Source organism: Musca autumnalis, unplaced genomic scaffold (genome assembly GCF_047663935.1).
Source record: "Musca autumnalis isolate F117 unplaced genomic scaffold, ASM4766393v1 scaffold_1, whole genome shotgun sequence".
Lineage (NCBI taxonomy): Eukaryota > Metazoa > Arthropoda > Insecta > Diptera > Muscidae > Musca > Musca autumnalis.
In genome coordinates this window covers 145,932,887-145,957,822 of record NW_027411644.1, presented here as the reverse complement: position 1 = coordinate 145,957,822, position 24,936 = coordinate 145,932,887, and the positions used below count along the sequence as shown (strand labels likewise).

Sequence of the window (24,936 nt, the reverse complement as noted above, 5' to 3'; positions counted from 1 at the left end):
GTCTTCAACCATAGATGGGTTATTTTCAGTTTCTTCATAGTACGATGTTTTGGAGAGATTTTGAACGAGTTAGCTCACTGCCTGTAACGGGTGTTAAAGGCAGCTCCCAAAGTAGCACCACGGTGAGCTCAGTATCCATTGGGCCGGGCCGAACGTTTTATATCCTCCACCGTCATGTTTTCTGAACTAAAATCTGCAGGTACCGTTATATGGGTGCTATACCATAACGTGGACTTTATAAACAATTTTTGGTAGAAATGTTTTTATCCTCTGCAAATATAAAATCCTAATTACAAGGACAAATTGGACTAATACATTTAAAATTCCTAAAAGCGAAATTCGCGTTATATGGGGCTATACCAAAACGTGAACATACATATATAAAATATTTCAATTTAAATATTTGACAATATTTCAAATAAACAAAACCTGTTGAATTTGTTATTATCCATTTGAAGTTACTGCTATGCGTAAATACGGCCGTATTCCCAGGGCGTGTGTGGTGAAAAAAGTAGAACACATGTATTCTTATGAGAACTACCGAAATACATACGTCGAGCGTATACTTTTTGTAAGTTGCACATTTTCAACTTTGACAGAACGTACGATATGTTATTGTATGTATGTGTGTGTTTTGTATTTTGAAAACAAAAGCCCAACAAAACATGAAATACAATTTATTGAAAAGGAAAAATGTTTGTTTTACGAATGAAAACATTTAATAAAGTTTCAGTCGCGGTTTTTGTGTTTTAAACGGGATTTCGGATTCAACGTATTTGGTTAATACGGACGCTCAGAGAGCGTTGTTATGGTAGGTAGGTGAATATTTTTTGTACGTCACGACTTAAATTAGGTATAGCTGTTATAAGCAAACTGGCATCAGAGTTGTTTTTTATAAATTCATGAACCTGTCCAACCTTCTAATAATTGAACCATGAGCCAAACCATCTTATAGATTTCATTCGGTGAAATTGGACGTTATTGTGAATTAATTGTATGGAAACCAAAACTTTCCTGGTTGAAGGGGTTTCTTGATGTTGTTGTACTCTTGTTTACGTGACCTGTTAACCCTTTCGGTGATTCTATGCCATATGGCATAACCAGTTCTTGAAGCTCGTTTTAAGGCAAAATACTTATGGGCACTCTTTTACAGTGTTTTATTTAACTTGTTTTTTAATAATTTTGTATTTTTCCCTGAAGTGTTATCTAAAAATAATTCGACAAAAATTTTTGATTGGTGGACCCTATACATTGTTATGTTCAAAGAGCAAGTGCTCCTCGTTCGATTTAAAATTTGCATGAAAATAACATCTTATAATTTTATATATTTTATTAACAAAAATATCTTTTTGTTAACTTTTTGTATTTAATTTAGTAGATAATCATTGCCTTAATAATTAAAACGAAAAAAAGATCCGAAATATAGTTCAATGGAGCTGCCAGATTTTTTATATTTCATACTATGCCATATGGCATAGATTTTTCCCAACGGAAATGTTTCACTTTGTTTGACTCCCAGATCTTCTATTGTAAAACCCCTAGATCTTCTATAAGAAGACCTCCAGATCTTGTATAAATAGACCTCCAGGTCTTCTATAAGAAGACCTCCAGATCTTGTATAAGTAGACCTCCAGGTCTTCTATAAGAAACCTCCAGATTCACCATAGGAAAACCTCCAGATGATGTATATCAATTCTTACAGATTTTCTAAAATAACTCCTCCAGATATTATATAAGATGGCCCCCCCGTCTTCTACAAGCTGACCTCCAGCCCTTCTATAGGATGGCATTCAGGTGTTCTATAAGAAGTCCTTCAGATCTGCTATATGAAGACATTCAGGTCTTCTGTAAGAAGTCCTCCAGTTTTTCTATAAGAAGGCCTCAAATCTTCCATAAGAAGACCCCAGGTTTTCAATAAGAAGACCCTAGCTTTTCTATAAGAAGACCCTAGGTTTTCTATAAGAAGACCCTAGGTCTTCTATAAGAGGCTTTAAATGTTCTAAAAGAAGACCTCCAGATATTCTATAAGAAGACCTTCTATGTGAAGACCCCCAAATCTTCTAATAGTAGACCTCCAGTATTCTATGAAAAACCTTCATGTCTTCTATAAGTAGATCTCCTGGTCTTCAATGAGAAGATCTTATGCTTTTCTATAAGAAGGGCCCATGCTCTTCTATGAGAAGACCATCTGGTTTTTTATAAGAAGGTCTCCTGCTCTTCTATGAGAAGATGTCCTGCTCTTCTATGAGCAGACCTCCTGCACTTATATAAGAAGACCTCCTTCTCTTCTATAAGAATACCTCCTGCCCTTCTATATGCAAACGTCCTTCTCTTCTACGAGAAGACGCCCTGCTCTTCTATGAGCAGACCTCCTGCTCTTGTATAAGAAGTCCTCCTTCTCTTCTATAAGAAGACCCTTCTATATGCAAACGTCCTGCTCTTATATGAAAAGACGTCCTGCTCTTCTATCAGAAGACATCCTGCCCTTCTATATGCAAACGTCCTACTCTTTTATGAAAAGACGTCCTGCTCTTCAAGAAGAGGACCTCCTGCTCTTCATGGAGAGGACCTCCTGATCTTCTATAAGAAGACCTCTTGCTCTACTATAAGAAGACCTCCTGCTCTTCTATAAGAAGACCTCCTGTCCTTCTATATGCAAACGTCCTGCTCATCTATGTGAAAACATCCTGTCCTTCTATGAGACGACCTTTTGCTCTTCCAGGAGAAGACCTCCTGCCCTTCTATGAGAGGGCCTTCTGCTCTTTTAAGAGAAGACGTCCTGCTCTTCTATAAGAAGACCTCTTCCTCTTCTATAAGGCCTCCTGGTCTTCTATAAGATGACATTTAATTAAAAACTTGAATATTTTAGTTTTGTTTTTTTTTTTTATACCCTCCACCATAGTATGGAGGGTATATTAAGTTTGTCATTCCGTTAGTAACACACAAACTAATCATTTGCGACCCTATAAAGTATATATATTCTTGATCAGGATAAAATTCTAAGACGATCTAGCCATGTCCGTCTGTCTGTCCGTCTGTTGTAATCACTCTAGCGTCCGCAATAATTGAGATAGAGTGCTGAAATTTTGCACCCGATGGTCTTTTTTCCATAGGCAGGTCAAGTTCGAAGATGGGCTATATCGGTCCACTCTTTGGTATAGCCCCCATATAACGGTACCTCCGGATTTGAGGTATTTTGACGCTCTTCGCCACATTTCGAATTAGGTATAATTTGGCACTTAGGGTTCCTAGTGATCAACAAACTTATATCCCAAAGGATATGGGCATAGGCCCATGTTATGGTATAGCCCCCATATATCGGTACCTCCCGATTTTCGGGATTTTGAGAATTTTAGCTACAATTTTTAACCGAACTAGCTGTAATTTGCCATTTAAGGTTCTCAGTTGTCGCATAATATCTCCACCAAACATCGTCAACATAGCTCCATGTTTTGGTATAGCCCCCATATAACGGTACCTCCCGATTTTCGGTATTTTGAGAATTTTAGCCACAATTTGTGACCGAACTATCTGCAATTTAACATTTCAGGTTCTCAGTGGTCATGAAACATCTCCACCAAACATCGTCAACATAGGTCCATGTTTTGGTATGGCCCCCTTATAACCGTACCTCCCGATTTTCGGTATTTTGAGAATTTTAGTTACAATTTGTAACCGAATTAGCTGTAATTTGACATTTGAGGTTCTCAGTGGTCATGAAACATCTCCACGAAACATCGTCAACATAGGTCCATGTTTTGGTATAGCCCCCATATATCGGTACCTCCGAATTTTCGGTATTTTGAGAATATTAGCTACAATTTTTAACCGAACTAGCTGTAATTTGCCATTTGAGGTTCTCAGTGGTCATGAAACATCTCCACCAAACATCGTCAACATAGGTCCATGTTTTGGTATAGCCCCCATATAATGGTATCTCCCGATGTTCGGTATTTTGAGAATTTTAGCTGCAATTTTTAACCGAACTAGCTGTAATGATCGGTATTTTGAGAATTTTAGCTACAATTTTGTCTATTCAAAAATAATCTTGAATATAGATCCATGTTTTGGAATATCCCCCATATAACAGTACCTCCCGATTTTCGGTATTTTGAGAATTTTAGCTGCAATTTTTAACCGAACTAGCTGTAATTTGACATTTAAAGTTCTCAGTGGTCATAATTTTTAACCGAACTAGCTGTAATTTGCCATTTGAGATTCTCAGTGGTCATGAAACATCTCCACCAAACATCGTCAACATAGGTCCATGTTTTGGTATAGCCCCCATATAATGGTATCTCCCGATGTTCGGTATTTTGAGAATTTTAGCTGCAATTTTTAACCGAACTAGCTGTAATGATCGGTATTTTGAGAATTTTAGCTACAATTTTGTCTAAATTCGTCAACATGGGTCCATTTTTGAGGGTCTACATTGTTTTGATGAAACTACCCTCAATTTGACTCTTGAAGTTCCCTGCAGCTATAAAACTTTTCCGCCAATAAATTTAAAGAAAGGTTGACTCTTTGATATAGCCCCGTTGGTGGTACCTTTCACCTAGCTGAACACATTTTTTTAGATTAGATTAAATAACACTGTGCAACAAAATGCAGGTGAAAGTCTGGGGCACGGAAAATTCCTCTTGGGGAAAAAAGACCTTGGTGAGTATATTATGAACCCCGAAGGACAGATCCGCCGTGAGTCGAACTTCCGCGTTATGGCGTGATGAAATTTTTGTTAGAGACCCTGTGGGCCATCAGGAATTAGCGTTATATCTTTATTCACTGCTGCTTAAGTGCTCTACAAAAACAACAAACAAAGATATAATGCTAATTCATGGTGGCTTACAGGGTCTCTTGCAAAACCTTCATCACGCCATAACGCGGAAGTTCGACTCACGGCGCATCTGTCCTTCGGGGTTTTTCTGTCACCAAGGGCTTTTATCTCCAAAGGAAATGTCTCTGCCCCAACATTTGTGTTCACAGTGTAATTTAAGCAATAGTGGGAGGCAGTAGGATTCTACCCACTGCACTATAGGTAATTTGCCCTGTTTTTGAGACAAAAATTAATAACAGCGGAATTAAAGGATTTTTTAACTTTTTAAGTTATTTATGTATAAAAGTGAGATAAAACAAAGATTTTTACAGATAAATTCGGATATAACGAACAACGGTTATAAGCAACTACGTATATAACGAACAAAGCTATTTTTCCCAATGCCATTTTCATTAGTTTTCTTATACACAAGAAACTGATGAAACGATCACGGCAGTAAGTAACAAAAATTTTGTCCCCGCGAGTAGATTTTCCAATGAATTGTTACTACAGTTTTGAATATTTTTTGAATATACGCTAATAAAGACGAGTTTAGTACCTCCATAAACCGTATCAATGATTAATATGTAATAGAGAGATAAAATAAAGCTTACTACTGCCGCACCGTTTATAGAAAACCAAGGATATACCGAACAATTTGTCCCCATTACTTATTTTACTTGCAATGAAATTTTAAACAACAATATTTTTTACATTTATTGTTTATTTCCTCTAACCAAACTTCCACAATTTTAGGACTTTTTATTGAGAAGTAACCTAATAAAATCTCACAAATATCAGAAAACGGGCAAAATCGGGTTTTGAAACCTAGTAATACCAATGCAGAAGACTTTCAATAATGTGTTCTAGGTGACAAAATCACGGCCAAACACGGCCAATTTAGTATAAGTCTATATGAAGTGAGTTTAAGAAAAATAAAATATTTATTTCTGACTATTTGTGTTTTTTGGTCGCTACTCAAAATGTTTAAGCTATATTATATATTAAATAAATTCCTCTAGCAATTGCCAATCTATTCCATTTTACATATATTTATATTTGGTTTATTTTTCCGCGGTTTTAAATACATTGAAATATGCCTTACAATATATATTTTTTTAGTTCTTCTTCGAAATTCTAACTTTGACTGCAATTTAAACCGCAATAATGACGCTATTTTGAAAAATATCATTCATATTAATAAATTTTGACATGTTCTTTTTTCAATGCCAACTAAAAAATTATTATTATTAAAAGTTGCAAAATCGACTTTTTGCCTCAAATACTGGGCAAATTACCTATAGTGCATTGTCGAAAAGTTGTTCCACCTTAAATTGTGAAAGGACCCTAATTATTCCATTTTATTTAAGACTATTTTATGGTGGAGGGTATAAAAAGTTCGGCCCGGCCGAACTTAACGACTTTTTACTTGTTTTCCTTTAAATAAATTCTATGCCATATGGCATAGTGTCCAAAAACCACTTTTCCAAACAAAATTTTAAAAAATTAGTTTTGATTATTCATATAGTGGGCTTAAGTATATATAAAATTGGAAAAATATATTTTTCAGATCAAAAACAAAAAAGAAGCACCGAAAGGGTTAAATAGAGCTTGGTCGCGACATAACTTTGCTTAGGATTTTACAAAAACTTGAGAAACACTCAATCAATTTTCTCCCGAATAGATGTAATGTAATGATGTAATGCTTAGGGTATCCTTCTAAATGATTCATTATTCAATATTTTTCAACACCATCTACAGGGATATTTTCACGTTCCAGAGTATCCGCAACGTTAAATCTGAATGCTAGATAATATTATAGGGATTAAGAGTTTATATTCACTTTGGAATATTGTTTGGGATAACAAATCGCTTTATTATGTGTCCTGAAAGCTCTGAAAAGTGGTCTTTACATATGCGGCCCTTCAATTTTAATTTAACACCACATTCAGCAGACCACTCAGACCTACGTTTATTGTCCCCAGGAATTCTAAAAAAGTGTCAATTGGAGTTCCAAATTAGTTTTCGCATTCGCCGCTACTCCTATTTTTATTTCGATCGGACAAAAATTAGGTGAGATATGAGCGTTATAGTACGTTTAGACTAAGGTGGATTTAGCAAATCCAGTAGATTTAAGTTGTCATTTTCATACAATAAATGCCATAAATATTGGCCGGTATCGGCCAGATAACCCATTTTTTATTCCTACATGTTTGCTTTAAGAATAAGTGTCAGATAAATTAAAAGAAACTTTGTGTTCCTTTTAAAATTTAAACTGCGCCCGAGAGTATGCTGCACCGAAAGCAAGAAAAAATTGTCAGCAAATTCAAATCAACCAATCAGATTTGAGAAAACTTGAGATATACAGATTTTTTTGCTTGATATTGCCATATTTTTACAAAATATAACATTTAGTTTAAATGGAAGATGTAATAACAAATTCCTTGTAATGCGAACTTTATTCCTTACTTTTCTTAAAGTAAGGTATAACAAAAATGGACTTTAATTTGTCAGAAAACTGTGCAATATTTGTCAACAACCGAAAGTAGCTAAAAGTGTAAGATAACAAAATCTTCTGAAACAAATTTGGTAGATTTCTTGTAAAGAATTCATGAAAAATATTAATTTTCATGCTCAATAAGTGGCCATAACCCCTTATGCAAGAAAGCTAGCCGCTTATGCACCAATTCTGTTTCTATGAAAATGTGGAATGAAAACTTTTATAAAGAAAAAATGTCAAATGAAAAAAAAAATGATAAAGAAAATCTTTTTCATTTCGAATTTTCATAGAAAAAGAATCCAGTCAGAGGTCTTAAAGCCCTAGGTACTTAAGCGGCTGACTTTCTTCCTTCGCTTCACCTTAGTTCTTTTATTCACCATATGTAAAGCTCTCTGAATTTAGTATGTATTTGTTCTAGAAAAAATATACATATCATAGACTATTTTCCACAATATCACAAGTACTTTATATTGTAGAGTTTTCCATCTGATTTTTTAGATTGTAAACAAATTTGGAAATGTCGGATTATTTTGATGAATTGGGACATGTACCCACTGGACCAGAGGGTGCCAATGACTTCGATCGCCATTACAAACGCTTGCAAGTATTGGCCATAATGAATGGGATAGACATGGAAATAGAGGTACCAGAAGCATCAAAACGGGCCATTGCTGAATTGCCAGTTCACGAAGTTACTGATAATGATGACAAGGATAATCTCGAGTGCGCAGTGTGCAAACAACCAGCCGAAAATGGCGAAAAATATAAAATCTTGCCATGCAAACACGAATTTCATGAGGAATGTGTTCTGCTGTGGCTAAAGAAAGTGAGTATTCCTACAGCAGCTTTGAAGTTTTATTTTTAACAAATGTACTTTTGTAATTTTTCACTTTTAGGCTAACTCCTGCCCTTTGTGTCGGTTTGAGTTGGAAACGGACGATGAAGCTTATGAAGAATTGAGGCGTTATCGCCAAGATGAATCGAATCGTCGCGAAAGACAAAACAATTTATTAGATTCTATGTTCTCCTAAAGGGCAATTTACAGAAGGACTATTAGAAAGGGTGCGGGTACATACTGTGTATATTTGAAATAAATGGTTTTTGGTTGTAAAATATTGCGTATTATCAATGTTCTAAATGAAGTTGCATTATGCCTTGTTCAGACTGAAGGTAATTCGCTCTCTATTCGTTGTTCGACCCCAAATTACGATATAATTACTTCATTTCCCATGCAAAATTTTGAGAACGAACAACGATTTGTGTACATTGTTCAATTTAAACTACTCTCAGAACGACGATAAAATATGTTTCATATCTAACAAATGAGAGAATTTATCAAAATAAATTATGTCAGAAAAAATATAAAATTTAAAAATTCATTAAAAACCCAAATATTTTTAGAAAAACTGCAAAACATGAACTATACAACTAGTATACATTCAATTCATAGCAAATTTTCTCTTTTCTTTAATCGCAGTTGCATTTCTTGTCTATCGTTTCAAATTCGCGTACAAATTTAGAAACAAAAATCGAATGCCTGCCAGAAAGTGTGTATACCAAAAAGTTATTTTGGCAGGTCTCTCTCTCTCTCGTTAATTTTGAAAATAGAAAAGATAGATATCTGAAAGAAGGACAAATAGTTTTTCAGTTCATATCAATTAATATTACTCGCCTTTTGCGCGGAACTTTGTTTAAAATCAGTAAATAAAAAGTATGAAAATATGAATCATGTTGCTATGAATTGTGTACCATGTCGTATGAACGGGTTAATTCGTGTACATAATTATGAGAGCGAACAACGTGATTCAAATGCTGGTATGAACATGGCATTAACAAATACATATCGTCAACATAAATGCCCAAAGACGTAACTAACAAAACCATTAGTTTACAGGAGAAGCAAAAAATCTTATAAAATGAAAAACTGTTCTATAGAATATCAATCCTAAACGCCTGTTAGACTATACTATTATACTATAGACTATACTATACACTATTAACATGTTTTAGTGCATTATCTCGATTTATTTGACATATAATAGCTTTGTTCCTTTACTTTTTTAATGGTAAAAGTGAAAATTGCTCTCTCATTACTAGAAAAGTGAAGAAACGAATGGTAGATCTGGTAGCAATGTCAAAAAGAAGCACGCAAATTCAATTCTCTTCTTTTATTTCACAGTTTTTAGTTTTGTTTTGTCAGTTTTCGCCTTTTTCTTCTGTTTTTGTTCATTTTTTTCTTCATTGTCAAATAATCGTCAAACAAATGTCGAAAAATCAGTTCTACCATTTTTTAACTAAAGAAATTTGTCTGGTAGCCTGTGGTAGAAGAAAAACGCATTTTTGCTCTCTCTCCTCTCTCACTCTCTTAAAAATTGCTTCAAGTTTTACCACTTTTTGGGGTTAAGGAACGCTTTGCAGGTTAAAAATGATAACACATGGTAAAAATTGCAACCTCAGGTAAGTAAAGGAACACAACTAATATGTGTTCCCATACTTTTTTAATGGTAAAAGTAGTAAAAGAGCGAAAAAGTAATAAAACTGGAACAAATATCAAAGTCGGCATACCAGTAAATTAAAAGCCGGAGACGTTACTATTTTTTCTCGCCCAAATTTGTTGTGTAAAAACTTTTTGTTTAAAGAGAAGTGAACATTTTACTACTTTTTGGTGTACGAGAACGGGGTTTCGGATAAAATGTGTAAAATTGGTAAAAATTTTAAAAACTGGTTAGTTCTGGAACACAACGAAAATGACAACTTAAATCGACTGGATTTATTAAATCCAGAATAGTCTAAACGTACTGTTATGAGGGCGACTATTTGGCGTATTATCAATCATGTGGGAATGGGAGAAGGTAATGAAACCAAAACCATTTTCGAAATGTCATTTCTGGAATGGGATCGTTATTTTTCAACGTAGAAGCTTGAAAGTTTGTAAGAGCATGTACATATTTTAGTTGTATGTACTATAGCTCATTTAGACTAGCCATAAATCCTAAACTGGATTTAATAAATCCAGTACAAATCTCATTGCATTTAGATTTTTGTTCATAGCATATTTACCAAGGTAGATGCATCAGCCCATCTAATCGAATTTGAAACGTCAAAAGAAGTTGTTGTAAATTGAATTCGAATTTATTGTTTAGATTTGAAAATGTTAGCACGTTATGATACTAATGCTAACTAATGAGCAAGTTTAAGTTTATTGAGCTTTTTTTTCAAACCATAAAAAGCATATAATTTCATAACATGTTTAATACTTAAAACTATTATGTATGGTTTCAATTACATGATGAGGTGTATTCAGAAACTAACTTCTTTAATAATTTGAGATCATTATTTAATATTTACGTAAAATCAATAACGAGCTTGCTCCCGGCTCTTTCATATTTCGAGAGTATATCTCATTTTGATTTTAACTTATTACTAAAACTACAACTAACTTACAACTTACCTAAATCTACAAAATTTTCCTATGGACAATATGTATAGGAAGTACATCATCCTCTATGAATTCCAGGAGAGACACGAATATAGAAATCTGGACACGACGCAGAACTTAGATCTATTGATAGCTCAATGCCAATTGGTGATATGTAATTAGTATTTTGCCAGTCAAAACCGGATTGCTCTCCAACAACTTCTTGAATTAAGGAGTTAGGATGCAGTAAAAGTCTGTCTACATATTTTTTAATTAATTGCATTGAATATACAGAAATGGAGGTAACACCTGAAGTTTCGTACACATATGCATTTGAAAAGCGTCTATTTACGGATTGAAATTTTTTTCCTATACATAACTGAAGAACTTTCCTCTCTAACACTTCTAATTCCTGCATAACCGTGGGAGAAATAGTGAACCAGATGGGAAAGGCGTATAATAGTACGGGTCTAATACATGTTTTGTATAACATCAATTTGGATTTAATTGGTAGTGATTTAATTTGAAGAAGCGTTCCAAATGATCCCTTTATACTATAAGCCTTTCCCATAAGACTCGGTGCATGTTCATTAAATTTGACTAATTTATTAAATGTTACTCCCAAATACTTAATTCTATCTTTAAATGGTATTTCCGTACCATTTAAAAATAGTCTCAAGGATTTGCTTTCTGGCACGACCCACCTTTTGCATTTACCAGACGCGTTTCTTAAACAGATCGCTTCGCTCTTGGATGAGTTAATTTTTATCCCCATTCTGCATAATAATGATCAACTGTTCTTAAATGCTGTGAGACATAGGATAAGGCTTCCAAGGGAGATTCCGCATGGGCAAATAATAAACAGTCGTCGGCATAAAGTACACCCAGAGACTTATTAGTTTGATGTGGAAAATCATACATGTATATACTAAACAAATGAGGGGACAATATTGAACCTTGAGGAACACCACATGAAACCATACTCATGTCAGATTTTAAATTACCGAGCTGGATAAAAAAATGTCTGTCAGCAAAGAAATTTTTGAAAATTTTCACAATATGAGCAGGGAAACCTATCTGTATCATTTTATATATAACACCGTCATGATAAGTGCGATCAAATGCCTTTTCGACATTCAGTGCAACGGCCACCGTGCATGATTTTTTCCTCAAATTTGTAATGATGTCATTATGGAATTTAGTTAATGCATCTAACGTGGAATGTCCTTTCCTAAAACCGAATTGAAAAGGTAAAATATATTCCTCTTGAACTTGAGAGTTCATTTTGCAGCGCAAATTTTTTTCAAAAAGTTTCCCTATATTAGATAATAAAGATATCGGTCTTATATTGTTTATATCAGAACAATTCTTTTTTATTGGAATTATCTTTCCAATCTTCCAGACTTTAGGAAAATACGAATTATTTAAGCAATTATTAAATAAAATAACTAAATATTTTAAAGCATCGATTGGAAATTTGCGTATTAAAAAATTTGAGATGTCATCTAAGCCGGAAGACTTCTTGTTATTTAGTTCACACACAGTTAAGCATACTTCCTCGAGAGTAGTGAATTTGCTGTCCAAACTGCTGTTAAGAGATGTTGAACGTATATTAAAATCCGTTAGGTGGTCAGGTACAATTTCCAATACATCACTTATAGTATTCAGAACAGAAGATAAATCTCTGTTTGGAGGCGGAGCGTTGTAAACTTCAACAAAATGATTTTTCAGGCAATCCAGTTTTTCGACTTCGTCGGTCAGTGTGCTACCATTTACTGATAGTTCAATATCGCTTGACTTTTCTGATTTCCCCAATAAGCCATAAATTTTTCGAAAAGCATTGGGTCCTGGGTTAATGTTTCTTAATTTGCCATTTAACAATGAAGACTGCTCAAATTTTTACCCTTTCTTTGATTATAGTCTTCAAAAGCTGGATTTGTTTGGACAATAAAATGTACTCCGGATTTTGCCTATTACCAAATCTATGAAATAATCGTTTCAAATTTGTTTGCATCATATGTTTAACTCTATACAGTTTCTTAACATCTTCAGATACCACATATTTTGGAATATTTCTGCAAATTTTTTCTGAATGGACAGATTTTACGAAGTTCACAGTTGTAGAGAAGTCCTCAATACATTGGTCAATTTCTTCATCTGTTAGATTTCTATCATTAGGTGGAAGATGGGCTTCTAATTCTCGGCTCAGATCTCTTTGAAATTGATTCCAGTTCGTGTTTTTGTACGAAATATATTCCACGGGACGTTTAAAATTCAAAACTATATCACTAAATGTAATTTGTAATTTTAAGGCATAATGGTCTGAAAAAGCAGGCAAACTACTGATATGAAAATTTCTACTTAGGACATTTACTAAATTTGGACTGATTAAAAAGTGATCGAGAAAGGATTCACCGTTTGGAAAGGAAGGTTGGGAATCACACAGTCTTACCATTGAATGGTCATTTATCCATTTCAATAACGTTCTACCATTCAAGTTATTGTAAGAATCACCCCAAATTGTGTTCTTAGCATTAAAATCACCTCCTATAATAATGCCGTCATAATTAGCACCAAAATTGTTAATTCTAGATAGCGTGTTATATACCATCGACTCGCCAGAGTTAGTTGTGAAATATATTGACCCTATCAATATCCGCTTCAACTGACTATTTATCGATATATTCACTTCAATGAAAACATTCGAAAATTGAAGACCCGAAATAACAACTCGCGTATAATCTAAATTATTGTTAACGGCTATAGCAACACCAACCCCGCTTCTATCTTCCAGTAATTTATAGCCTCCTATCAATACTCGATGATTTTCTCTTAAATGAGTTTCCTGGATGAATGCAAAATCTATTTTATTTGTTTCTAAAATTTTTAGTAATTCAATTCTTCGGCTCACGTTTATTAGTGACCTAACGTTAAATGTTAAGAGATTTAGATTTTTACGGATCATAACTCTCATTGAGTTATCTTAATAAAGCTAAACATTGGGTTTAAGCTTCCCCTATTGGCATATTCTTATAACCTTTCATAAAACGACCGATTTTTTTCTTCGAGAGAGAGAGAGAGAGAGTGTTTCTGCTTCACATAAAGTCTTCGCAATTTTTAGAAATTCCTGAATCACTGGAGATACTGTACTCTGGGGTTTATTAATGGTCTTAGAAAAACAGTTAGCAAAACTCTTCCCTGGCTCTACCAAATTAGCACTATTTAAGGCATTGAAAACTCCTCTGGATACCTGAGACTTCTTAAGAGTGGCATTAGTCTTTATTTTTTCTTTTAGCTCTAAATACTTTATGTAATAAGGGCACTTTCTATAACTAGCTGGATGCCCATATTCATTGCAGTTAACGCAAAACGGCTTATTATCGTCCTTCTGAACATACTCACATTGTCCACGTTCATGAGCTTTATCGCATTTAACACATGCGCGTGTCCGGCTACAGTTCGATGAAACATGTCTCCACTGTTGACATCGCCAACATTGAAGAACATTCATATTAGCTTTAGGAGCTTCGAAATACGCCCTTTGTTTCAATATGTATCTGACATGAGAAATATGGGATGCAGTTTTTCCAGGGAATAATAACAGTAAAAACAGACCTGTTTTATAATTATTCTTTTTTGAATGCTGCGTAGTAAATTTAGTGACCTTCTCGACGGTGTTTAGAACCTCACAGTCTAAGAACGACTTAATATCTTCTAATTTTGTTCCATGATATATACCTCTCAAAACAATATTTACATGTTTCAGCTCTTTAGGTGTGTATGTACATGCTTCGAACATGCCTTCTTTTAAAATTTCCATTATCTCAGCATGTAACAACGGATCTTGAACATCTAATTTGCTCTTAAACCGATTCTTATTAACTATTTTATACTCAATTTTCTTAGCATTCAATTCTTCAACCAAACGGCCAATGTTTATGCCGAACAAGAATATTGGAGGGCAAAACTTAGTTTGTTTTGGGGCCGGTAAAACTCTTTCCCGATCTATATCAATATCTCTCCTGGGATTAACAGGTTCCTTTTCTAAATCTAAAGATCCTAAAATAGCAAACCTATTATGAGAGCCATCATATTGTGCAGAATTCACAGAAGATTGATTTGAACTTAAGGAAGGCAGTTTGGAAAAATCAACAACCTGGTCATGTATACGTTTTCTCTTACATAGTTTTTCTGCGGTTTGGAATCCTTCATCATCTTCATCCGACATATGGACTTCAAGTGGATTTCTTAATGATTCGCATTCAGTACCATTTTCGTTATCCGCTGCATATTCTTTTGATGAGGAAATTTTACTGTTAGCCATATTAGAAGCTTGGGTTTTTTTAAATTGTCAGATAAAAAAACAGAGGTTTCTTCTGAAGTTATCCTTTTAGGTTTTCCTGATTCAGTATGTTCCAATACAGATTTATTTGAAATATTGGTCACATCTTTAATCGATGTATGCACATGGATGTTTGCTCTATTAATACATTTTGGGTTATTGTTTGAAATTTTATCTGGCGGCTTCTTAAGCTCGATGGGCAAACGATTTTCCATCATTGTAACCGAAAGTTCGATGGATAGGAAAAATTTATAAAAATTTTTCCTTTATTTTAATTATTTTATATTTTTTGAAAATTAGTTTCTTGAAAAAACGTCCGTTTGGCAGAAAACTCAAATTCCCTTCTAACTAATGAGCAAATAAAGAATTATTTGATCGTTTATGGGTATTTTACTTACTTACTTAGCTGGCCCATTACAGAACATTTGTTCCATAGACCGAACTAAGAAAAAATCTCCAATTCTCTCTGTTTTTCGCTTCGCTTTTTGGAATACCGCGCCTTTTCCATATGCTCCGTCGAAGCTTAGGCTTCCCGATTCTGCGTGCACCGCCATGTCGCATGTACTCATACGCCTTTTTAGCGGGTTCATCATCGTTCATTCTTATGATATGGCCTAGCTAACGCAATCGTTGCATCTCGATACGTTTAACTATATTCATGTCTTTGTATATCTGATATACATAGCTCGTGGTTCATACGACGTCGATATTCACCGTCAACGCAAATCGGCCCGTGGATCTTTCGAAGAATTTTCCTCTCAAACACACCAAGCACTGCCTTATATGCTTGCGCAAGTACCCATGCTTCGGAGCCATACATTAGCACGGGCTGTATCTGCGTTTTGTATAGTGTTATTTTTGTTTGACGAGATGTGGTTTTGTTTTTAAATCGTTTATTTAAACCATAGTAGATGGTCTGTTTCAGTACTGCAAGAATCTACTAATTTGTACTATTTTTTTCGATGACATAAAGGAAAAAATGTTATCGTAGTAAAAAATAGTAGCTTCTTGCATGTTCTGGAACAGAGCAAGAATTTGTTGGCCAATACAATTCTTCTTCTTATTTCACAACTGATGTTGTTTGTTGTGTTTATGGCAGTGCCGAGGTAGACGAAGTCTTTAACTACCTCAAAATTATAGGTACCAACTTCCATAGTTGGTCCGAGCTCTATGGACGCTTTGCGCGTCGACACCATCAATTTGGTCTTTTCGCCGTTTACCGCCAGACCCACTTTCGCAGACATTTGCATCACGTATCACCTTTTTCAGCAAAATGTTGAATAGGTCACACGAAAGGCTGTCTCCTTGTCTGAAACCTCTTTTGGTACTGAACTGTTTGGAGAGGTTCTGTCCAATTTTAACTGATGTCCTAGTGTCAGTTAAAGTCATCTTACAAAGCCGGATGAGCTTTGCGGGGATACCAAATTTAGACATTGCATGGAATACCTTTGATCGGAGGGGACTGTCGAAGGCTGCTTTATAATCGACAAAAAGGTGATATGTGTCGATCTACATCTCTTGGGTCTTCTCAAGCATTTGCCGCAGGGTAAATGTGTGTTCAATGGTGGACTTGCCAGGTCTAAAGCCACATTGGTATGGTCAAATTATTTCGTTGACCATTGGATTTAGTCGTTCGCACAATATCCCTGACACTATCTCATAGGCAATAGGGAGAAGACTTCTGCCCCTATAGTTGGAGCATAATGTCTTATCTCCTTTCTTGTGAACGGGACACAGGATGCTCAGGTTCCAATCGTCGGGTACGCGTTCTTTCTGTCATATGGTGCTAACTAGCTGATGCATACACCTTATCAGCGCATCGCCTCCGGTTTTAAACAGCTCGGCTGGTAAGCCATCGGCTCCTGCTGCTTTATTATTCTTCAGCCGGTTGATTGCTGTTTTTACCTCATCTTGGCCGTGTGGTATACATTTTATACCATCTTCTATGATTGGATCTGTGGTATCATCGTCTTCGCTACTATTAGATACCAGCAGATTGGGAAAATGTTCCTTCCATATCCTGAGCCCGCTATCTGTATCTGTTACCAGATTACCTTGCTGGTTTCTACAGGAGGATGTGCCTGTACCAAAGCCATCTGTTTGAGGTTTTACTCTTTGGAAGAATTTTCGGACTTTATTCTGGCTCCTGTACATCTTGTTTTTTTCACACTCCGCTTTTCCATTCCTCTCTTTTTCTTGCGGAAAAGACGTTTCTCTTCTCTCCTTTTCTCCCGATATCTCTCTCGTGCGCTACGCGTTGCTACTGGTTGTAAATTAACTCTATATCAGCCGCGTGCACGGCCATCCACTGGTGCATGCTCTAAAATACTCTTAATTTAATTAATTCTACAACCCTTGGGCGTTAAGTATTTTTTGTAATTATTCTTTAATAATTCATTTGTACAACGATTTTAGACAACTTTAATGCTTAAAATGTTGAAATATGTAATGAAACAACAAGAAAAATTAAATAATAATTCTCCCTTAAATATTCTCTTTTTCTATTTTGCTCACCATTGCTCTATATGCCGCATTTTTCTCTTCGGTAGCAGCACGACACTCCTGGTCATACCATGAATTCCTTTGTGGAGGTCTCTGGAATCCAAGTATGGATTTTGCGGATGTTTGCATGGGGCGGGCAATATTTTGCCATTGTGTTATGTTATCGGGACAAGGAGTGCTCTCATTAAGCAATTGGGCTAGTTGAGTGGAATATGCTGTGGCTATCTGTTGTGTTTGCAGCCTATCGATGTCCAACTTTTGTGTCTGTTCGTGCTTTATTTGGAACGTTTAGACGGGTACGTACCTTTGCTGCAACATGGTAGTGGTCCGAATCAATGTTTGCGCCTCGGAACGAACGTACATCTAACACGATCGATGAATGTCTTCCATCTATCACAACATGATCAATTTGATTACTTGTTCTCTGATCTGATTAAATCTGGTACTGCTAACTACCAGCCTCATACCAATTTTGTCATTAAAATCGCCTAGAATGGTTTTAATGTCATGGGCAGGGCAACTGTCATATGTTTCTTCTAAGCGCTCGTAAAATATAATATATCTTTGGTCTGTTCGTCCTTTTCTTCAGTGGGAACATGAGCGCAAATAAAGCTGATGTTAAAGAATTTAGCTTTTATTCAAATTGCAGCAAGTCTTTCATTCACTAGGGTGAAGCTGTATACCAGTTGTGGGATTCTGTAACTCTGTCTGTATGACACTTTACAAATTGGAAATGGATACATTTTTTAATATAATGGATGAAATTGGGGGTCATTTGGTAACCTCCAGAATTGCGCGAAAAATCTCTGAGAAAAAATAATTATTTTCAGTACGAACAAAATATTTTTAAGGATATATTCCGTAACAGTTTCTACCCATATAAAAATGTATTGGTGGTTTCGATTAGCATCAACAATAAAAGGAAGAATATCACAATGGTCGTCATATTCCCTGATAATACGCAATTCTGAAATAACATCAATAAAAAAATTTTAAAAATCCTGCTCAAAATATACATATTGAATGTTAGGATTCTACATCTTCTTTTTCACTCTATATTCGATCGAATTAAAAATACCCCTCCACATCATACAAACTCTGAAAAGAAAACAATTCAACCAATTTGTCGCATATTACACAACGTTTACATTAGAACTTGTCGGGTTATGAGAATTTTTACGTATACCCAATGGATTTTACAATAAAAATCCACTGGAATAAATAAAAAAATAAAATAAATATAGCTATATGTAAGCGTACATTAATAGTTTTAACTACGATTTTTAATTTTTAGGTTAAATTTTTCTACATGTAATTTGAAACATAATCATTTTACATGGTAGAATAAGAAAAGGTAGCAGCAATACACAGCTGACTGAACTGGGTTGTAACGTTAGTGTCAAATTTCATATGACATTTTATACATTTATTTCTATTCCGATGTACATTCTTCTTCTTTATTTGCCGATCCGCATTCGGATTTTGGCGATCATACAATAACAAATTAAGTATTTTTAGCTGTATATATAGATATATGTTTATGAATATGTTGTGGTAAATTATTCAGCAATGGTGATCTCTCTATTCCTCGCAGCGTTGATAAGGCTTCTTTCATTTGGTTGATTTGTCCACTCCAAAATGTTTTTTTATCTAGGATATTTCTCTTCTTCCTCTTGGCCTTTTTCCCTCAATTTGACATTTAATTATGCTCTGGATGACAGAATACTTTTCGTTTTTCATTATGTGTCCCATATAGGATATCTTCCTACTTTTTATGATATCATGAAGTTGTCGTTTAGTCTTCATTCTTCTCAGGACTTCTTCATTTGGTACTCGGTCAGTCCAAGGAATTTTCAGTGTTCTGCGATAAATCCACGTCTCAAATGCGTTCAATTTTTGTTCGTATATTGACTTAATTGTCCATGTCTCGGCAGCATATAGTAGAGTGGACCATACATAACATTTTATGAAGCGCATTTTTGTTGTGATGTTGTTTGTTTGTTGTCATGACTTGTTAATATTTTGCGATGGTTAAAAAAGGATTGCCTAGCTACTTCTATTCGGCATTTTATCTCTCTCGAGGCATCCCATTGGTCATTTATAAGGACCCCAAGATATTTAAAACTCCTTACCCGTTCTATTTCGTCATTTTTTATTTTCAATGATGTGTTGTTTCGGTAAGTTTTTTTACTTATTACCATATATTTCGTTTTCTTAATGTTAATCTTAAGACCGTATAATTCGCTTTTTTGAGTAAGCGAGTTATCCAGTTTCTGTAGACCGTATAGGCTAGTGGCAATTAATGTTGTGTCGTCGGCGTATCGTATATTGTTTATTAATTCAGAGTAATGCCAACTTTACACTTGCGCTCCAAAATCCACTGGATTTCACGAAATCCTGAAATACACCCTGGTGTTTACACTTATTTTTTGTTGATTTCAAACATATCACAATGATGAAGGTAGATGCATATGCGCAGCTGATCGAACATGAATTTTCAAAACAATTTATTGTAAATTGATTTAATCGTCAAAAATATACGACAATATAGAACTTTACAACTTTATTTGGAAAATTATCGTAAAATTATCTATATATCGTATTAATTGTGTATAGTACTAACAAATGAAAAAATAAAAAATTATTTTATCGTTGAGACATCATAATAATAAATTTTGATAGATAAAATTTTTGCTCAGAACCTGCAAAATATTGGTACTTGCAGTAGTTTATACGTTTAGTGCTAAAAATGCGTTCCCGTACTCCGAAATCTAGCAAGACTTGCACTTCTCTTTAAACAAAAATAGCGCCGAATAACACCCTATTCTCCTGTTTTCTGCCATAAAATTTTGGCCTAGTAGAAACTAGCAGCAAGCATGTTCATATGTTCATTGGTATCTAATATTATAGCTGATACGTTGATTTTGACATTTCTGCTGGAGTTTTTGCAATTTCCGTCATTTTTCCGTTCCCGTATTTTTTAAGAAATTTGTATGGGGAAGCAATTTTCACAATTCGGTCTATTTTCTAACATTACCATTAAAAAAGTACGGGAACACAATGAAAAATAGCATTGTAACAATGTAATTTAATATTTTTTTTCACATTGTTTACAAATTTTGATATTAACATTTTTTTGTTCCAGCAATTCGCACATCTACCTTGTTTATTGTGATACGTGAAAAGTGTTGCAACTTTTGGTACTTTTTTAGGCAAAAGCAAGGTTGTATATCATGTGTACTGTGATTTCGATGTTGATTTCGCTGAAATCACGAAATGAGATGATTTCATTTTTGTATGCGAAATCATGATACATTTTGCTTGATTCCGCGCGAAATCACGAAACGCCTTCGAAATCACGAAACGACGCCGAATGTAAACCAAGCATAATTCGCCCTTACGCCAATTTGCTCGTTTTCAACTGCTTCTTGAAATATTTTGTTGGAGTATAAATTAAATAATAGAGGTGATAGGATACACCCTTGTCTAACGCCTTTGGATATTGGGATATTGTCAGTGAGTTCTCCATCAACTTGAATGTTTGCAGTTTGTTGCCAATAAAGGGTTTTTATGTATCTTATTTACTTTTCTGTTATTCTGGTATCCATCAAGATATCCATCATTTTTTCATGTCTGACCATATCGAAAGCTTTTTCGTAGTCGACGAAACATAAGAATATATCTTTTTGAACATCTCTACATTTTTGAATAAGGACTTTAATACATAGTAGTGCCTCTCGCGTTCCCATGCCTTCTTTGAAACCGAATTGTGTTCTCCCCATATTTGGCTCACACTTAGCGTAGATTCTTTTATGTATTATTTTAATGAATATTTTTAGGGCATGACACATTAGACCAATTAGTCTATAATCACCGCATTTTCGTGCATGTGCTTTTTTGGTATAGCTATAAATGTAGATTTTAACCAGTCGTCGGGGTACTGTCCTGTATCGTAAACGTGATTGAAGAGTTTCAGCAGTAGTTGTATATTGTTTCCTTCTATTAATTTCAAAATCTCTGCGGGTATTTCATCAGGGCCGACGGTCTTCTTATCTTTCATTGACTGAATTGCCGATTTGACTTCATCTATTGGTATTAGTGTTATTTTCTGGCCTTTCATCATCAGTGAATGTTGTTTTGATATATTTGTGCCAAACACTTTTTCTTTCTTTGGTCTCGAAGACAGCTTTACTGTTTTCGTCGACAAGTAGAGCCGGATGAGTTTTGTGGTATATTCCGGATGCTTATTTTAATTTCTTGTTGAAATCGTTGAAATCGTCGTGTAGTCGGTGTAGCCTTTCGATTTCTTCACATTGTTTGTTAAGTTGAGCGTTCTTTGCAGCTCGTGTGGCATTCCTAATCTCTTGGTTTATTTCCCAATAAATTTCATAGTTGGTATTTTTGTGTATTTTTCGGTTTTCGCGAAGTTCGAGGATTTCTGTTGTTATCCAAGGTTCTTCTTTTCGGGTGGTTTTTGTCCCTAATATAGTTGAGGTTGTTTTAAAGACAGTTTTCATTTCATTCCACAACTCCTCAGTGCCTAGTCTGTTGACGTTATTAAGTTTGGTGTTTATAAATTCTTTTACTCTTTCTTTTGTTGATGGGTTTTCTAGTTTTTCTAGATTAAGTTTAGTTTTTGCAGCCTTTTTTCTTGGCATTCCAGGTCTTATTCGCATTTTGCATAATAAAAGATTATGGTCGGAAGGGACGTCCGCTCCGGGATATGTGGAGCATGTTACAACACAAGAACAGTAGCGTCGATTTATTAGTATATAGTCAATTTGATTTCTAACTGGATTTTCTGTACTATCTTGTGGCGATCGCCATGTATACAGACGTCTTGGGTTATGGCAAAATAGAGTATTTACTATTTTCATGTTGTGTTCTTGGCAAAATTGTATGAGCCTGTCCCCTCTTTCATTTCTGGTGCCAAATTTTCCAAATTTTCCCGTGATATCCGCTGTTTCTATATTTCCTACCTTAGCGTTGAAATCTCCTTGAACAATCGTGATTTCATGTGGTTTTGTCATTTTCATGAGTTGTTCAACATCGCTGTAAAATTTTTCTATTTCCTCGTTATTTGAGTCAGACGTTGGTGCATAGACTTGGATAATATTCATATTAAGTGGTTTTGCACATATTTTTGTCATCATCACTCTATCGGATAGTGGGACATATCCATTTATGCAGTCTGCTATCTTATTTTCCACAATGAATGCAACACCTCTCCTGTGAACGTCATCGTAGTTTCCCGAGTGATATATTTTAGTATTCTGTGACCTAAATTCGCTACTTTCGGTCCACCATGTTTCACTGATTCCTAGTATATCTATATTCAGTCTTTTCATTTCATCTATGGTGTTGTTTAGTTTTCCAGGTTCGTACAGACTTCTTACATTCCATGTTCCGATATTTATTTTTGTTTTATTTTTACCTCCGGGGATTCTTTGCACCCTCGTTTTGCCGGAGACTGAAGGCCGTATATTATCTATTGTATTCATTGCATTTGTATGATTTTTCTAGGGATGTTACTTTAGTGGTTTCCACCTATGAAGTACAGAAGCTGTTTGCAGCCGCCAAAAAAAAAACAACAAAAACATTTGGTTGATCCCTACCCACCGCTGGCGAAATCATTTATTCTAAAAATAAGAGAGAGTGTATACATTTCTAAGAATTTTTTATAAAATAAAGAAATAAAAACTTATGTTGCGAACATTTTTGCGGTAATTCACGAGACGGAAATTTTTCATGGAGTTGGAGTCCATGTCGAAAGCTGAACTAGAGATGGGAAGGCAACATAAAAAACCTTTACGATGATGAAGCAAAATCAGATCAGTGCCGACCAAGAAGAGAGCAGACAAAAATGTGAATGTATTAAAAACATTGGCAATTTATGACAGTGTGTTAGTAAGTTTGTATGCACGCAAGCTACAAAACAGTACACATGTTATTTAGAAAACGAGTTGTGTGAATCCTGTCATAATGCTACAATATTTGCCGGTGACTCAAATGTTGATCAGTTTACATCACAAGCCTATTCAGATATTTTTTCAGCTATATCATGTGTGAACTTTGTATCATGCCACGAACTAGTAACACGACCAAAGAGTAATACATCAATTGATCATGTATATGCTAATATTCCGGATAGACTAGAAATAAACTCTGTCGAATGTAAAATGTCGGACCACAACATTTTATGGTGCCGAATTGGAAGTGCGCTCAAAAATATTCAAGTAACCAAGACAACAATTAAAAGCTATAATTACAAGAATATAACTAATAAAATTCAAAACTACCTTACCACCTTCAACAGTTCTACCAACCCTTCAGCAGATATAGCTAACATTATCCATACTTTTAAAAATGTCACAAATAATAATACAAAAATAGAAGAAGTTGAAGTGCAATCTAAAGCAATGTTAGTGCCATGGGAAAATGATCAGCTACAGTCACTCCGAAAATACAAGGATAAACTATTAGCGAGGAGGAGGAAGCATGGCAGAGATCAGAAAACTGAATATGTTCTTAAAAATATTAGCAGAGTCATAAAAATCGCCAGCAAATGTTGTATGGATTCATATGTTAGCTGGAAAATGGGACAATTAAATCAAAACCCACGAAAATGTTGGAGTTTTCTCAATGAGTGTTTGGGAAGGAAAGATGAAAAAAGAATAATATTGAAAAATGATATTAATCAACTAATTGACGATGACTTGGCCAAATGTAATATGTTTAACGAATATTTTTTGAATTTCCTAAAAATAATTAAAGAGAAAATAATCTGTAAAGAAGGTGATGACATTGAGAATCTCAATCGTCTATCTCACTGCCAATCGACATTTAGTTTTGAGGATGTTAGTAGAGAAGAGATGGCTGACTTAATTTCAAAGATTGATAAAAGTAAAAGTCCTGGACATGATTTAATATCAGGCAAAGTACTGGTAATGGTGAAAGATTTTATTAGTGGGCACCTGGCCTCAATTTTCAATACGATGATAAATGTATCAACTTACCCGGAAGATTTGAAAATCGCTAAAATTGTACCAATTCCTAAAATTAGGAATTCTTTTAAAATACGTGACTTCAGGCCAATTGCATTGCTGCCGGCAATAGATAAATTGTTTGAAAAATTAATTTATAAGCAGATTTCAACATTTCTGGAACATACAGAACAAATGTATCCACTGCAATTTGGTTTCAGGAAAGGTAGTGGAACGCAGGATGCTATTGTTAATGTTGTAAACCTTATTTGTGACGGTCTTGATGCAAGCTTCGGCGGAGTTGGTGCAGCATTCTATGACCTGTCGAAGGCTTTTGACATTGTTGACCATAGGATACTACTCGCAAAACTCCCCTAT

General features: G+C 34.8%; 1 protein-coding gene across 3 annotated transcripts in view; it reads left to right on the top strand.

The window, feature by feature from the left end:
• Positions 1–8,426, top strand: part of LOC141387543 (E3 ubiquitin-protein ligase RNF181 homolog) — a 140,032-nt gene extending 131,606 nt beyond the window's left edge. For all 3 annotated transcript variants that reach the window (XM_073957425.1, XM_073957434.1, XM_073957442.1), the window contains 2 exons: positions 7,812–8,139; positions 8,210–8,426. In XM_073957425.1, coding sequence (XP_073813526.1) covers positions 7,831–8,139; positions 8,210–8,344 — 444 coding nt within the window. In that variant the 5' untranslated portion in view covers positions 7,812–7,830 and the 3' untranslated portion in view covers positions 8,345–8,426. The remainder of the gene's footprint in view (positions 1–7,811; positions 8,140–8,209) is intronic.
• Positions 8,427–24,936: the final 16,510 nt, after the last annotated feature.